At 29.5% G+C, this 17,510-nt stretch overlaps 1 protein-coding gene across 1 annotated transcript; it reads left to right on the top strand.

Annotated features, from left to right (window-relative positions):
- Positions 1 to 12,282: 12,282 nt before the first annotated feature.
- LOC105764386 (hypothetical protein) lies at positions 12,283 to 14,774 on the top strand. The gene is made up of 4 exons (XM_012582933.2): positions 12,283 to 12,655; positions 13,263 to 13,625; positions 13,922 to 14,403; positions 14,492 to 14,774. The coding sequence occupies exons 1-4, from the start codon at positions 12,479 to 12,481 to the stop codon at positions 14,541 to 14,543; spliced, it is 1,074 nt and encodes a 357-aa protein (XP_012438387.1). The 5' UTR covers positions 12,283 to 12,478; the 3' UTR covers positions 14,544 to 14,774.
- The last annotated feature ends 2,736 nt before the right edge of the window (positions 14,775 to 17,510 follow it).

Here is a 17,510-nt window from a genome sequence, read left to right as displayed (position 1 = left end):
TATTAAATTTTGTTTTATTAAGGGTTGTATGATAGCCTAGAATATTTGGATAAATTATTAACTAAGAAAATTTTGATTTGATAGATTAACTAATTAAAGGACTAAATTGTAAAATTATAAAAGCTAGGTAATTTTGTAAATTTAAAAATTAAAGGGTACAAATTGTGAAATAAATTGGAACTGAAATATATGCTAATGAATGAGTAATTTTATATTTTAGATCAAGATTCTATAGATACTCATGAAAAAGGAAAATTAGCGTAATAGTCCCTGCACTCCTGCAATTATTACAATTTAATTCAGGCAAGTTCGTATGGTTAAACTTTAATGTTTATTTATTAAATTGATGAATGGTATTATGTATTTATTCATATCTATTGTTGAAAATAAAGTTATTATTAAAATATGAAATTTAATTGAATGCTCAAACTGAGTGGAACGCAGGATTGAGTACAATCGTTCTGTGGCAAATGATGAATTGACGGTAAATGTACCCAAGTAAACTGAGGTTCAGCATTTGTTGCGAACTTTCGTGTTTACTTTCCGTTTAGCTCTCACGAGCTTCTGTTATTCTAAATTTGGAAAATTATAAAAATTGTAAAAAAATAATTAGGGGTTTAAATTTATATGTTTAAATTATTAATGAGTCTATTTTTAAGAGAAACAAATGGAAACATCATCCAAACCCTGTACTAAGAGATAATTAATTTTAGTAAAGAAAAGTCAAAGTCATCAAAGCAATGATGTGGATAAATTTGAAGATTTTACTGTACTTATTGGTTAAATTATGAATTCGAAATTTTTATGGTAGAAATATATTTGAGTATAGTTTCAAAACATCAAGCGGATATTAATTTAAAATTATATAGCTCAAGATATAAATAATTTAGTGACTATGACTTAAGTGGACAACTTTGATATGAACATATAAGCATGTTATATACTAAAAGCTAAAGATTCTAACAAATATATATATTAAGGATGTGGAATGGAGATGAAGATGAGAAATATATATATATTCAGCTAGCATCGGTTTACATTAAAAATGGTTGATTTGCATGTTTTAGGCTCGTGGACTAAATTGAATAAAAGTAAAATTTTAGAGGCAATTTTGTGAAAATTTCAAAATGACCAAATTGTATGAAATGAATTTTATATTGTCTAAATTAATATATTGAAAGAAATTATTAATATCAAGTGGGTTTAGAGCTTTAATTTTATTGTATGATGATATTATAAAATGATTTTGTTAAATATTAATATTAGTATCAAATTGTGAAAATATTAAAATATTAAGGTTTGGTATTAATTTTTGTTTTCTAAGGGCTGTATGATAGCCTGGAATATGTGTATAAATTATTAATTGAGAAAAATTAGTTGATTTAATAGATTAACTAATTAATGGACTAAATTGTAAAATTTGTAAAAGTTGGGGTAATTGTGTAAATATAAAAATTGAAGGGTATAAATTGTGAAATAAATTGGAACTGAAATATATGCTAATGAATGAGTAATTTTATATTTTAGATCAAGATTCCGTAAATACTCGTGAAAAAGGAAAATTAGCGGAATAGTCTCTAAACTCTGGCAATTATTACAATTAAATTCAGGTAAATTTGTATGGTTAAAATTTAATATTTATTTATTGAATTTATGAATAGTATTATGTATTTATTCATATCTATTGTTGAAAATAAAATTATTGTTAAAATATGAAATTGAATTGAATGCTCAAAATGAGTGGAACGCGGGATTGAGTACAATCGTTTTGTGGTAAAGGATGAATTGACGGTATATGCAAAGGATGAATTGATAGTAAAATGCAAAGGATGAATTGGTGATATATGCAGATGATGAATTAACGGCAAATGTACCCAAGTAAATTGCGGTTCAACATTTGTTGGGAACTTTCATGTTTACTTTTCGTTTAGCTCTTACGAGCTTCTATTAACTCATATGAGTTTCCATTCAACCCTAATGGGTTTTCGTTCAGCTCTTTTGAGCTTCAGTTTAACTCTTATAGGTTTTCCTTCAGCTCTTACGAGCTTCCGTTCAACCCTTATGGGTTTCCGTTTAGCTCTCATGAGCTTCTATTTAGCCTTTGGGATTCTGAAAATGATGTACTCATATCCGTAAGTCGTTCTTCGAATGGTAAGTTATCGGGAGTTGTCTTGGATGATATATATGTATATGAAGAAATAGTAAAAGATTATATGTATCATGAAATGTATATATATATCAATATCTTGATATGTTGATACATGAAAATTATGTAAGTTAAGATGAGTAATAAATTCAAGTGTGACATGTTGAGATAATAAGGTTATTGATGTTGAAATTATATGAAATATGTTCAAGTACGCTAATAAGAGTTGTTGTTTGACGCTTAAGCAAGTGCCAAATTTATGGTTGAATGGTGATATATTTAATTACAAGATGCATTGAAATGGTAAGTGTTCAAATGAAAATATTCTTGTGCTTATGAAAGAGTAGTAAGGTTTAAGTTATGCAATTTCTTATGAAATGAATTATCATTTGATTAATTCGAAAAAGGTCTATGTTTAAATGCACTAGCTTGTAGCTATGGTTGAATAATATGTTTATGATTGGTGTGTTATGCATATGGAATGAGTGTGAAAAGTAAAGAAATGCAAATGAAAATAAAGAAATTTTAGAAAAGTTAAAGTTGTTTAAAATCCTACCATTCTAGGAATAATATGTATAAGTGATACTGTAGATTTATTCGCTTAGTGAGTTGTTAAATATAACTTCATGAGTATTGTGGCATTAATATTGGATTATTCTTAATATATATAAATTTCATATTTGAAAAAAAGTACTATGATTAAAGCTTACACGAGCTTACTAAGCATTCATTGCTTATGTATTTGTTTTCCTTTACTTTTCAGATTATCGAAAGCTCGATTGGGTTGGAAGCTTGTCGAAGTTGTATCACACTATCCATCGGTTCTATCGGTACTTTCGAGTGTTTTGATTTTGGTTATAATGGCATGTATAGGTATTTTGTTTAATGATGGCCTATATGTAATTTGTTGAGTTTAGCCACTTATTTTAGCTTGTTTTGGATGTCTAATTATGGCTTGTTGATATGTGTAATGTTGATTGTAAACTGACATAGAATTTGGTAAGAAATATGACTTGTAAAATGGTCTATTTTCGTCTATATGGGCAGAGACACGGGCGTGCGTCTCAACCATGTGTGACACACGGCCAAGTGACACGGCCGTGTGTCCCCTGTATCTTAAATTTGGACAAAACAAAATGCTCACACGGTCTAGCACATGGACGTGTGACTTGACCGTGTGACCCAAGTCAGTATACTCACACGGGCACGGACACGGGCTAAGAAATAGCTGTGTGCCCCTATTTCGAATGCTCACATGGCCTGAGACAGGGGTGTGTCTCTAAACCGTATGACCCTTGCAGTGTTGAAAATTTTAAATATTTTCAAAATAATTTTTGAGTTTTCGACTTAGTCCCTATTTGTTTCTAATGAGTAAATTTTGAGCCTCGAGGGTTCGTTTAAGGGACAATATGTATGACTTTGATTGGTTTCTAATCTGAATGCTAGATGAAATGAAATGTCTGATAATTAATTTGTAAACTCTAGTAATGCTCTGTAACCCTGTTTCAGCGACGGATTCGGGTTAGGGGTGTTACAGTACGATTTAGAATTTAATATCAAAATGAATTATTGAGTAGATTATCATTGAACAATTTATATATTTATTTTTAATTGTGGATAATGCATAGTAAATTGTTATATATTATTGATCTTGATACTCGATTTGGATTGAACACGAGATTAGAGTACATTCGTGTTTTGGTGAATTACGGGGGTTTGAAGTAGAGATGGTATTAGAAGGAGATATCGACATATTACCCAAGTAAACTAAGGTTCAAAATTTGTTGCGAACTCTCACGTTATACTTTCTATTTGGCATGATTCGGGTGGATCACCTCTTACGAGCTTCTGTTCACCTCTTACGAGCTTATGTTCAGCTCTTTTGAGCTTCCGTTCAGCTCTTTTGAGCTTCTGTTCAACTCTTATGAGCTTCTGTTAGCGTGTTCGGGAGGACCAGTTCTTATGAGCTTCTATTAACAATGTACTCTTACCTGTAAGTCGTTCTTCGTATGAAAAATCTTGGTAATATAATTTGTTTAATGAATTTGAAAGATTTGTTATTTATTGAATATTGACCTGAACATAAATGAATTCATCAGTTGAGATTGTGGATAATGCTTAGGTTTGTGCTAAGCTTTTGGTTGCATTGTATCATGTTTAATATTAATGATATACATTGAAATGGTAATTGGTTAAATGGAAATATGCTTATGTTCATGAAAAGGTGGTAAGATTCAAAAGGTGTAATTTCTTATAAAATGGTTTATCATGTGATTGACCCCAAATGAGTTATATACATAAATGCATTAACTTGTGTATTGATGATGGTGATTAGGCTTATGTCAAGCTTGAGATTATGATTGATGTATATGCTTATATACGGTATTATACAAATGAAACGATAAGTTCATAATTGAAATGTGATATGATGAAAAGGGATTGATGAGTTGAATAATGTACTTATATATGAGAAATTACGTATGTTATGGTTGAATTTACCTATGTTATGAATAAATATATTAATTAGTTAATTGATGTTGTTATTTAAGTTTATTATTGAATTGCAATATTATGTTTAAAGTTTGTACTAACTTACTAAGCATTCATTGCTTACGTAGTTGTTTATCCCTTACTTTACAGATTATCGGAAGCTCGATCGAGTTGGAAGCTCGTCGGAGATCTATCACACTATCCAACGATTATATCGGTAGATTTTGATGTCTTGGTTAAGGTTATAATGACATGTATAGGTAGACTATGTCTAATGTTTAATGATGAGTTTGGTATATGTATGTCATTTTGGTTGATAATTATGGCATGAAATATTGCCTTGGATTTGAGGTGCTTAAGGTACTATTGATATCTTGTTGGTTATGGTTAATATGGTCAATTTTATGCATGTTTAAAAATAATCAAATTTGGTTTGTGTTGTATCGATCTCAATATGGCCAAGACATGGTATGCTTTGGAAAAGTCTTAAATAGATATGCATGATTGAAATATGGTATGCCTAATATGGTAAGGTTGGTATGTGTCAATTGTATTATGTATTGGTATGGAAGCAAGTCAGCTGGTAAATGGTATAAATATGGTCAAATGTGGTGAGATTATTTTTTATATAGCATGGAAATAGTATTGAGATAAATTAGGTATGTATAGTTAAGGTTTGAACAAATATGCTCATGTATATATATATATATATATATATATGTATGTATATATATATATATATATATATATATATATATATATATATATATATACACGTTTGATGCTTGATGATTGAGGTGCCTTTTGGCATATTGGTTGTATGAGCATTTGGTATGGAGATTAGTCATTCTTTGCATAATTTGAGTATGTTTAAAAGCTTTGTATACATGTACAAATTTTTGTAGGTTTATGCTTGAAAGGGTGAAAGAAATGGCTTGGAAGTGGTCATTTTCTTATCCACACGGCCTAAGACACAGGCGTGTTCTAAAGGTTTCAAGTAAGCTAGTTACACGGCCTAGCACACAGACGTGTGGCTTGGTCGTGTGGCACAAGTCAGTGAGTTACACGAGCACAGACACGGGCTGGAACACGGCCATGTATCCCTATTTCAAATGTTACAGGGCCTGAGACACAGGCGTATGTCTCAGCCGTGTAAGTCACACGGCCGTGTGAACCCTATAGTTTGAAAAATTCTATCTTTTTCTATGAAATTATAAATGTTTCTGATTTAGTCCCGAATTGTTTCTAAAGTGATTCTAAGGCCCCGAGGGCTCGAATAAGGAACGTTATGCATGTGTTTGAATGAATTATGCTATGATATATGAAATGTTTAAGAATGAAAGTTTTTAAGTTACAGTTTCTCGGTAATGCTCCCTAACCTTATTCTGGTGACGGATACAGGTTAGGGGTGTTACAGTCGGGCCATAATAATTTAATATAAGAATGTTTATCAATGAGATTATCCACTTGCCAAAAAAAAAATTAGTCATACCACATAGGAAGTTTTTTAAAACTATTTTGTATGATATGTAAAATAAGAAAGAAAAATGGTAAAAATATTAAACTCAATTTGATATTAGTGAGAGTGGAGGTCCAGAGTTGGACTTAGAAGGCAGTTATAATATTAAAATGAAACTCGATACCCGTAGATTCAATGTCCAAAGCCTGACTCCCTATTTGAATTTCTCTTTTCATGGGTGTTGGGTATTCACACCAAAAAATGTATTCTCCAAATTAACTTCACATAACTTTTAAACAAACTTTATTTGGAAAATATTTAAGTAAAAAAACGAAAAAAAAATTGTGAGTATCTTTATAACAATATAAACAGTATAATAACATAAGATAAAATATGAAAATCATTATTAATATAAAAGTTTACACAATGCATATTATTAAACTATTAAAGATTTATATAAATATATATAAACTAGACTCAACTATTAGTGTGTTTCCGTTTTAGTCACTCTCCATTAAATTTTTAACGAAAATGATGTCGTAGTTAACTTTACTTGGTAGAATAACATTTTTAATTCTCAACACTTACCATTCTATCAAATTAACCATAATTCTAAATAATTTAACAAATTTAATTATCTATATTTATAAATTTTACCAATTTAATCCTCAAATACATCTTTAAAAAATAGCAGTTGATAAACCTAGCTCTAAAGGCCAAGCATAGATTTATCAACTTTGGGTTACTTGTGCTAGTAAAAACATTATTTTACTATTGAGTTTCCTTTAAAGGTAAAAAAGTAAAGCAACAAATCCCACAATTCCACCATACACTAAGACTCGAAAGTAAATCTCATACCATCCTCCATAGAATTACACCCAAAAAAATTGTTATCTCAATTCTCAACAAATATAACCAAATTCTCAAATTTAATTCACAAGATACATAATAAAAAAAAAAGAGCATATAGTACCACTAAAATTAAGAACCCATATACAAAAAAATCTATGCAAAGAAAACATTGCAGGTCGATTTTTTGAGAATAAAAGCAACCCATTTCCCAGTGCTTCTTGAATATCAGAGATGTAAAGGGTTGAGAGTGTCAGCAAAAAGGCTAGAAAGAGAGCTTATTTTTAGAGTGGCAAAGCTGAAAAGTCAATAGATTGAAGAAGATAGAGGAAAATGTGTCCCACGTCCAAATATCACAACCACCATATTTCTTTAATTTGAAGTTGAAAAATGTTTTGGAATTCTAGAAATTGCTATGGAAAAATTAAAGAAAATTTATTTAGGGGTTTTTTCCCAGTTTGGAGAAGAGAGAAGAAGAATGAATGCAAGACAAGGGCAGATGAAGATGTGTTTTAAGAACCAAGTTGATAGAAGAGTTAAATTTATTGAATTATTTAAAATTAGGGTTAATCTGAAAAAAGGTACAAGTGAAAAAATTATTATAATTTATTGTTAATATTTTAATATATAAAATATAAATTGTAAATATTTTAAGCAATAAATATTAATTATTTATAAAATTTAATTAGAATATATAACTATATTTTAAATATTTAAATATTTGTAATTAGTATTTTAAAAATATTTTTTTATTTTTAATTAATGATTTTAACACAATTGTAATTAAACACCAAGAAAAAAAAGAGAAAATACTATATTATTGGAGGGGTGAAAAAGTAATTAAGCACTAAAAGTGCTTTTGAGAGAGGAAAAGTTAAAATTTTTAGCTTCTCCTTTTTAGCTCCTTTCAAAAGCTAAAAATTTCAGCCAAAAGCAATTTGTTTTTCATAGCTTTTCTTTCAAAAGTGCTTTTGGAGTCAGAAATTATTTTTTTAAGTAATGAAGAACTGGCCCTAAATAAAATAAGAAGGCCGAAAACGCGATTTCAAGCTACAAGGCCCATTACCGTTTGGGAATGTGGAAAAGGAAAGGATCCGTCAGTCAAGGAGCGAGGAATATGGTCTGCTTTTGTCTGGCTTGCTGGGACCACAACCGCAAATTGAATATGGTCTGCTTTTTCTACAATTGTTATATTTTGTGGACGTTAATTGAATTAGACATCCATTTGACTCGCTGAATAAGGAAACTATATATGAACTGGATTCCCTCTTAATAAAAACACGTTTCAGTGAAGTCCTAACGACCAGAAATTGATTTTCTTATCAAAACCCACTGCATATTGCAACCTAAATGGGATACAACGGATTAGTTCAGAAGAGATAATAAGTTAAAATGATTTTTTTGTCAAGTTGAAAAGCCAACCTACAATATTTATATCCAAAGTTTTGAGTTGAATACAGAAATAACCCTTTATGATGTAACCCCGCAGTTTATCAATGAAAATCTGATATTGTTGTATCTGGTGTGTGCATGGGACCCTATACTGTAAAAAAGAAAGCAGGTTTGGGATCAAATTTGTAGTTTCCAATCGTTAACTGATAATATACCTTGGTTTCTCATGGGGGATTTCAACCAAGTTGTTGATAAAGTACCACTCTTTGGAAGGAAGTGTATTAACACTTGCGGTCTCATTGAGCTAATCCCTAAAGGACAAAAGTCAGCTGAACGGGAAAGGTGATGACCAAATCTGGGAAAGAATAGATAAAGCCTTTTACAACTTGCCTTGCCTTGAGCCTAGTATCCAATCAAATCATGGAGCGCTCGTTTTTAATACAGAATATTGTATCTTCAATGGTATAGATTTGAAGCAATGTGGCTCTCGCATTCTCAAGAGAAAAATAAAGTGATTAGTGCAAGGGTTACTAAATTATGGCACTGCATCATCTCATCTGAAGCGTAAGCAGCCGAATAATGGTATTACTTTTAATATTTGTGTTTGTCTTAAGTGGGAGATTCCATCTCATATCTACATAAGAATAACACTTAAATCAGTGGAAGGGAAGGAGTTTGAACTCATTCTCAAATTAATTTTTTATTTTTAGATGATATTTGTAATTTCGTATTTTCTACAAAAAAAAATATTTTTAAAATATAAAATACTGAGATGCAAACCACTGTGTAACAATTTTTTTTATAACCTTATTTTTAAGACTTATATATTTAATTTTCCTCTATTTATTTTATGCATATATTCATATTATGGAATTACATGTAATAGTAAATTAGAAGTTTATTAGTCCAAATATTTTAATTAATTATTATGATCATGATAGGTGGCGAATAACATATAATTTAATTTCAAAATTAAATATTCGATTATAGCCTCAGAATAATGTTCACTATTTGCACATTATCGTTGTCAAGTTATAATTACAGCAAAACAAATTCTTTAGCAAGTATCTAGGGGATCGAACCCACAAAAAAGTGTGTGAATAACTTCGGCTAATTATCTTCGACTCACTAGTTACTAAGTTACTAATACGAGGCAAAATTCAATTAATTAAATAAAGCATTTATCAATAATAAGTGAGCTAAATGTAAATACCATAAGCATATTTCCACAACCATGAAGTATAGTGTGATGATTGCTTATCTCATCCCTTAACTTTGAAGCCAGGATTTGATCCCCACCTAATGGAATGAAGCAAAGTTAATAGTTAGTTGTATACATTATTGGAAGCACACTTGCAGCGAGAGAATTAATCACTTCTACTGATAATAAATATATAGTTGTAGAAACACACGTTTCTACTATTCAACCTGTGATGGCTAAGCGGAATACAGAAAATATATATTTTCACCAATTTACATTAATTAAAAACAAAAAAGTTGAGCCTGAATCATTTGACCAGTTGGGCTGACCTTCATTTCTGAAATTTTAGTACTATTAGTATTGATTTTAACTGTCATTGCCTGGTTAAAGTATTGATTTTAACCGTGTAGGCATTACATTTATCCATACTAATGAACCAACTGATTTTGATATAATAATCTCCTTCTTTAATGGTAATCATCTGGATGATTTCTTCAAAAAGAAAAAAAAAACAACGACATGAAATTTTCAAAGTATTTATATTTATAAATCTTTTTTAATAAAATAGTTTTTTCAAAAATAATTTAAATATGAAAGAATATATAAAATGTATATAAAATATTATACGAATAATTAAAGTTGGAATAGAATTTAAGAAGTTTATATATTATTCATATAAAAAAACTAAAACTAATATCAATTTAAAAAGCATTATAAAAGTTTACAAAATGCTTTTTTTATGGAAAATAATTAAATATTATTTTCATTTTTACACAATTAGCCAATATATATGAAACACCATGGCGTGAGGAAGAGAAAACTTATGTAAACATTTATATTAAAATCATCTAAAATTTTAGATTCGGTAATATTTGAAAGAAGATAAAAATATTGTTGCGTTAATAATTGGTAAACAAAAATTTAATTATTTTTGTAAAAAGAAAAAGGTTTATGATTTAAAACAAAATTAGGTTAAAAAGTAAAACATGTGAAATTTTGTTAATGTATTAAAAATTATAAAAGTCAACGTTAACTCCTAGTAAAAGAAAAGTGAATGGAACATAAAAATGCCATTTTACGACTAGTAAACTGCAAATGGAGAATGGCCCAAGTTATTATTGAAACTGAATTAGGTACTTGTCATACTCATTCAATTAATATTCTACATCCATACCCAAATTCAATCATGCTTAATTTGTTGTTCTTTTCTTCCCATTATTTATTTATTTCAAAATACATATCTTAGATAAAATCATTAATATTTTGATGTATTTGAGATATTTCAACTACTATTTAAAGATAAAGTCAGAAATTTTTTTAAGAAGGTCGAAATCATTTTAAGGAGGATTAAAATATAATTTTCTAAATTATAAATATCCCTAATTTATAAACAGCACCAGTGCCCACTATAGAAAAAGATTAAAAGTAACATATATCTACCCGCACGCAACTATGATAAAATAAATAAAAAATTTAAAATGTCGTACTAAGGAAGTTGATAATTTAAGTTAAATTTTAAATTTAAAAATAGAAAAATTAAATTATTAAAAGTTAGACGTGTGGGAGGCTCAAGTAGACTAGTCAGCGTTGGAGTTGATGAAAATTGGGTATAATATTCCATAATTTCAACTTCAAAGTAAGAAAAATTAAAAATTGAATTCCTCAACAATCAGCCGCCTTTTCCATTTTGTACATCTGAGATGTTGGCACATTTATAAATAAGGTTTAAAAGTTAAAATTATATAATTTATTTTTGCGCAATAAAATTAAAATAAAAATACTTTATTTATTTATTTACCTTCACGTCCTCCTTTTAGAAATAAATATTTAATATAAGAATGAAAAAGTTTTTATTTAAATCGATGGATCTCATTTGTATTTATGGGGATTACTTTTCTTTTTCTACACGACAGCAACGGGTTAGATTAAGACTCTTCCATATCCTAATTAACACCCCTTTTGCATGTCATGTTGTATTTTTTAAATAACATATATCTTTTAATTTATATTTACATATTAAAGAGAGAATAAATTAACATTTTAAAAATAATGAAAGAAAAAAAGTAAATAACAACTGACAGTAAAATATTGAATAACTATCAATCTAATATGAGTCAAGATGTTCTTTCCAAATTGCCTTTGAGAACATTTGTAATTTTGAGGTTAGTTTCCTTTTTTAAAAATTATGACTAAATCAATTTAATATGTAAAAGTTGAGGCTAAATTTATTATTATATTAATTTTTAATCATCTTGATATTTATGATTTTAACGGGAGTGACCAAAATTATACATGTGTGCTTAAATTGTAAATTTTTCTTCTAAATGCCTAAAATGAAATTTTTAATAATTGAGTGACTACCTATTTAATTTATCCTACCCAAATTAATTAATTTTATATAAATATATTACCATATTAATTAATAATTAATATCGTTTTATTATTATCACACAATAGTACTAATAAATTATTTTTTAATGTCAATTTAAGTAACAATTTATATATATTATATATTATAGATATAATTAATCGCATTTAAAATTAAACTGATGGGTTGACTTTAAATCTTTTTACAAAGGTGACATTAAAACAAAGAAAAAATTCAACGCCTATTCGGGGATTAAAAAAATATATTTATTTATTTTGGTAGAATATATTTATTTATTTAATCAGAACTGAGACTAAATTTAATAAGGTTGGGCCCCTTTTTTCAAGTTGAATAAACTTTGAACCATGTATCTTTCTTTCATTAAACTCTGTCAGAATTCGGAAAGTCTGAAGCAGCCAAACTCTTTCATGCTTCTTCTTCCTTTTTTTGAATTGAAAAAAAAAACAATGGAAAAGTGTGAAGTGATTGTTGAAGTTGTTGTCGGTTGAGGTTGTCTTGGTTTTAACACATAAGGTAGGAGAGGCGTCGGTATCTTGCACATTCTCCGGCGGTATGTCTCCGGAAATATCGAAGCACATCCGCCGTGCAGCTCTCGTTTTTACGGTTCTCACTCTTTCCGCTCTCCTTCTTTACACTGCCACTGATTCCAACCGTTTGTCGTCCGGTTCCTTTTCTTCCTCCTCCTTCGCTACCATTTTCCCTTCCTACCTCAATTACTCCTCTTCCTCGGTCAGTTCTTTGATTGTCTCTGTTTCGCCTTTCTTATTTTTCTAAATAGTATCAGTTGAAAGTTACCATTGAATAATTTCCTGATTAATTCGAATTGAAGAAAAAAACAATTCACTTAGTTCACATTGTTAAGTAGAGTAAATATTATTAACTATGCTTATTGATTTAAACTAAGAATGAAATTGACTGGTCAATGCCAACACAAGTCTCACCATTTGCGGTACTTATATTGGAGTTGCCTTGTTTTGTTAGTTTGATAATTCAATGATATATGAATGTAATGATTAATTAAGATCATAACTTTTCGTATAATGATAATTTCAAAAGAAATTATCCATGCATGATAGAGTTATAGTAAGGATTCTAGTTAATGCTACAAATTCAGAAGGCCGTCATGTTAGTATGTAGATTCTTTCTTATGTTTAAGGAAATTATAAACTCGCTCTGTTTGATTCCTCGTTCTTGATGTTGGAGGAATGCATGTCAAATATTGCAGGGGGTAAAGTTAAGGTCAATGTTGTCCTTGTAGGATGAGCTGCTTAGCTGCAAAAGCAATCTCATGAATGTCCCTCAATATATTTACATTATAAAGTTGTTTCTCCTGCAGAATCCAACGCAGGAGCTTGAAGAAATTTTGAAAAATGCTTCCATGGTGAATAATACTGTTATTTTAACGACTTTAAATGATGCCTGGGCAAGAACTGGTTCGATTGTTGACCTTTTCCTCAAGAGCTTTATGCTCGGAGATGGAACCCGTAAGCTTTTGGACCATTTGGTGATTGTTTCCTTGGATGAAAGGGCATATAATCGTTGTCGAATTGTACATAAGCACTGCTATGCTCTTGTCACCAAAGGAGTTGGTTTTCATCAAGAAGCATACTTTATGACCCCACAATACTTGAAGATGATGTGGAGAAGGATTGACTTTCTCCGAACCGTCCTTGAATTGGGTTATAGTTTCGTATTCACGGTATTCGCCTTGTTCAATTTGTTCTTCTCTTGAATGTTTCTGCTTTAGAATGATGATTCTTCTGATATGTGTAGCCTTATGTCTAACCTGCAACGTTATTTTCGGAACAAAGTAACTACAAGAAAGCATTATGCAATTTTTGTGAATAGATCTTTGAAAACAAGTTGTCGCTTTTAGGATTAGTTGAAGTAGATTAAACTTGCATCAAAGGCTTTATGAGCCTTAGTAAGACCCCTATTTGCCTGCATATGTATATATATTGACTGCCTTTTCCATTGGTTTACATGCTTGTCCAGGATGCTGATATCATGTGGTTTAGGGATCCATTTCCACGCTTCTTTCCAGATGCTGATTTCCAGATATCATGTGACAATTATTTAGGGAGACCTGAGGATATGAATAACAGTCCCAACGGGGGATTTAATTATGTGAAATCTAACAGTCGTTCCATAGCATTCTATAAGTTCTGGTATTCATCGCGGGAAACATATCCAGGATATCACGACCAGGATGTTCTGAATAAGATAAAGTCAGACCAAATGATCACAAAGATAGGGTTGAAGATAAGATTTTTGGATACAGCTTATTTCGGTGGGCTTTGTGAACCAAGCAGGGACTTGAATGTAGTATGTACAATGCATGTAAATTGCTGTATTGGTATGGATAGAAAGCTTCATGACCTCAACCTTATGCTTCAAGACTGGAGAGCTTTCATGTCATTGCCTCCGGATCTGAAGAACCAATCTATCATCTCCTGGAGAGTCCCTCGCAATTGCAGGTACTTTTTCCCCTCTCTATATATAATGTTTTATGTCCAACTTTTTCCCTTCAAAAATGGTTACTCTCTTTTCGTGAATATGTTACAGTCTCGATCCTTTATGGCATTCCGATTCCTGCACCTCCAAAGATGGATGTTAAAGAAGAGGGAGAAGATTGATTGGAATTGCACATAATGTTTAAATTATAGACTGTCTGAAGATAATGAAGGGACAAGCTATCTGCTTCCTTTGATGATACTGAACTTACATTGCCTATCGGCTCTTTTCGTTTCAAGCAAGATATTATATCTGGTTGTTAAAAAGAAGCTTGATTATCATGTTCTCTTTGGGATTCGGATATTTTATAAATTTTCAAAACATTAAATCATAATTTTAGAGGGGCCAAAATTGAATTTTATATTTTAATGAGATTACACTCTTGACTATAAGTAAAAAGGTGGAAAAAAGTTATGTATTTATGGTAGCAGGTAGGGCATTTTTATTTTTGAAGGTTATGTTCAATTTTTCAATAATGATATAAAATTTTCAAAATAAAAAGCAGTGATTCTTAAATGATATCAAGTTCATATATTTCTGTAAACTTTCAAATGCTTGAGTTAGTATATCAAAATCATTTGGTCCATTAGTATGGATAAATGTAATGCCTACATAATTTAACCTATATTTTGAAGAACTGATTTCAATCTGGATAATAATTGTATTTTCAGAAATGAAGGTCAGACCCAACTGCTCAAAAGTTTCAGGCGCGACTTTTTTTTGTTTTTAAAGGTCTAACTATATGTGCTGATTCAAGTTTTTTTTTTTTTTTGTTCCCAAGGTATTTTCACTAAACCGAATTCAGTTATAGTCATTCGCGTTTTGTCAATCCATTAAAAGGGTAGGCGTGAATAGGGGTGAACAAAATCCGATTCGATTTGAAAAACTTGATAAAATTTTTAAATTTTGAATTAAACAGTTCAAGTTATTTGAGTTAATCAAGTTATTTAGATCAACTCGAATAAAAAATTAAGTTTTTTGGTTTAACTCGAATATGAATTACACAATTCGAGTTATCCAAAAATTCGAATAAAAGAAGGCAAAATTACGCCATTTTTATAAATGTTTACCTCTTCTAAAGTTAAAAGTCAAAACCATTAAGTTATAAGACAAAACCATTACTTTGTTTACTAGTTAAATAATCGGTTCATGTAAACGCAACATTGAGTATAAATAATAGGATTCGTTAACTCAACTCGACTCGAAATTTTTTGACTCGATTCGATCGAATACTCACCCGTAGGTGTGGGCTGCAAATTTTAAAATTGCTCTATACCAAAAATGAGGATCAAACCTTTGACCACTGATTAAGGTAAGAGAGACTTTTACCATCCATGTCACTCAACTCTTGTGGTTCAAATAATTAATGTATAATTATATATTAACTTATATCACACCCATGAATCATGATATAGGTGAAAAAGCATAATGATTTTTTTGCACCAAAAACCAAAGTTATTTTAGCACTCCAATTTTTCGTCTCTTTTAACCCTTAAACTTATATTGATTGTTCAATCACCCAAAAAAATGAAAAAGAATTAACATTTGTTAACTTTGTTGATGCAACATACATATCGATTGTCATGTGCATGCCACGTTAACAATTAATTAATTTTTAAAAATTAAAAATATTTTTTTATAATTTGTATTCTTTTTTAATAATTTAATAAATTTTTTTTTATTTTTTTAATTAATTAATTACTAACATGGTAACCACATGGCGATCCACGTGTATGCCACATTGGCAAAGTCAATAAATGTGGAATTTTTCATCTATTTTTGGGTGATTTGACAAATAATAGAAGTTTAAGGGTCACAAAAATGATTTTATTTTTGTAAAGTTGGATGATGAAAAAATTATTAAGTATATTCTCTTTTTTTGTATTCGGCTTAACCACCACATTAGTGCACCGAGGTTAAATATGCTTTATTTAATTAATTGACTTTTGTCTTGTATTACTAACTTAGTAACTCCTTTATGTAGGTTTGATGGTTGTTAACAAATTTATTTTGTTATAAATATAGCTTGACAATATTAATGTGCACTTTTAATTATTGGGCGAGTATAGTAAACATTATTTTGAGGAATATTTAATTTTGAATCGTAAAACTAATTATTTTTTTAACTAATAAACTTATAGTTTATGTATATCCACAATATCAATATATGTGTAGAATAAATAGAGAACTAATAGGAAATATATATATTTAAAATTAATTCAATTTAACTATATATTTTTAAAAATAATGTTTTAAAATATATGTTACAAATTGGTTTGCATCAGAATATTTTACATTTTAAAATAAATTTTTAGAAAATATGAAATTAGAAATCTCATCTAAAAATAAAAATAAAAATATTAAATTTATTTATAGGTTAGTATTTTATACACCGATGGTGTATTTTTTTATTGGATAAACTATAAAAATAATCACTTTTGTTTGACTCATATTACATTTTAGTCACTTATGTTTGAAATGTTATGTTTTAGCTAGTCACTTACGTTATCGTTTTGTTAAGAAGTGATCACTCTACTGCTAAACTCCGTTACCTCCCTAATGACAGTCCTACATGGCAGTCCAAATGGGTTTTAAATGCCAAGTTGGATGTCTAGTTACTGGGATGAAAATAGGTTTTTTATTAAATAAATTTAATTTGGATTGCCACGTAGAACATCCAAGTTGGCATTTAAAACCCATTTGGACTGCCACGTAGGACCGCTGTTAGGGAGATATTATAGAGCTTAACAGTAGAGTGACCATTTCATAACAAAATGATAACGTAAGTGACTAAAATGTAATATGAGACAAACAAAAGTGATTATTTTTATGATTTATCTTTTTTTATTTCATAATCTTAATGTATCTTTTTTAATATTTTACTATATCTTAAATCTATTTGTAAAATCTAAAAACTCTTTTTCTTAAATTTTGTAGTAGAAATAATTATGAGGAACAATTTGTTATGTGTAGACATTGGTTTGGACAGGTATAACGTGGCAAGTATGTGGTGTGTGTGTTGTGGGCTTGGCTTTTTGTTATCTCATCTCTCTTCTCCAACGTAGTCTTT

Source organism: Gossypium raimondii, chromosome 12 (assembly GCF_025698545.1).
Source record: "Gossypium raimondii isolate GPD5lz chromosome 12, ASM2569854v1, whole genome shotgun sequence".
Classification (NCBI taxonomy): Eukaryota; Viridiplantae; Streptophyta; class Magnoliopsida; order Malvales; family Malvaceae; genus Gossypium; species Gossypium raimondii.
Note: the sequence above shows the minus strand (reverse complement) of the source record. Positions and strands in the feature narration are given on the sequence as shown.

Coding starts and splice junctions, on each gene's coding strand:
- LOC105764386 (XM_012582933.2), top strand. CDS start 12,479: ATGTCTCCGGAAATATCGAAGCACATCCGCCGTGCAGCTCTCGTTTTT. Junction 12,656..13,262: donor TCAATTACTCCTCTTCCTCG/GTCAGTTCTTTG, acceptor TTTCTCCTGCAG/AATCCAACGCAGGAGCTTGA. Junction 13,626..13,921: donor GTTATAGTTTCGTATTCACG/GTATTCGCCTTG, acceptor ATGCTTGTCCAG/GATGCTGATATCATGTGGTT.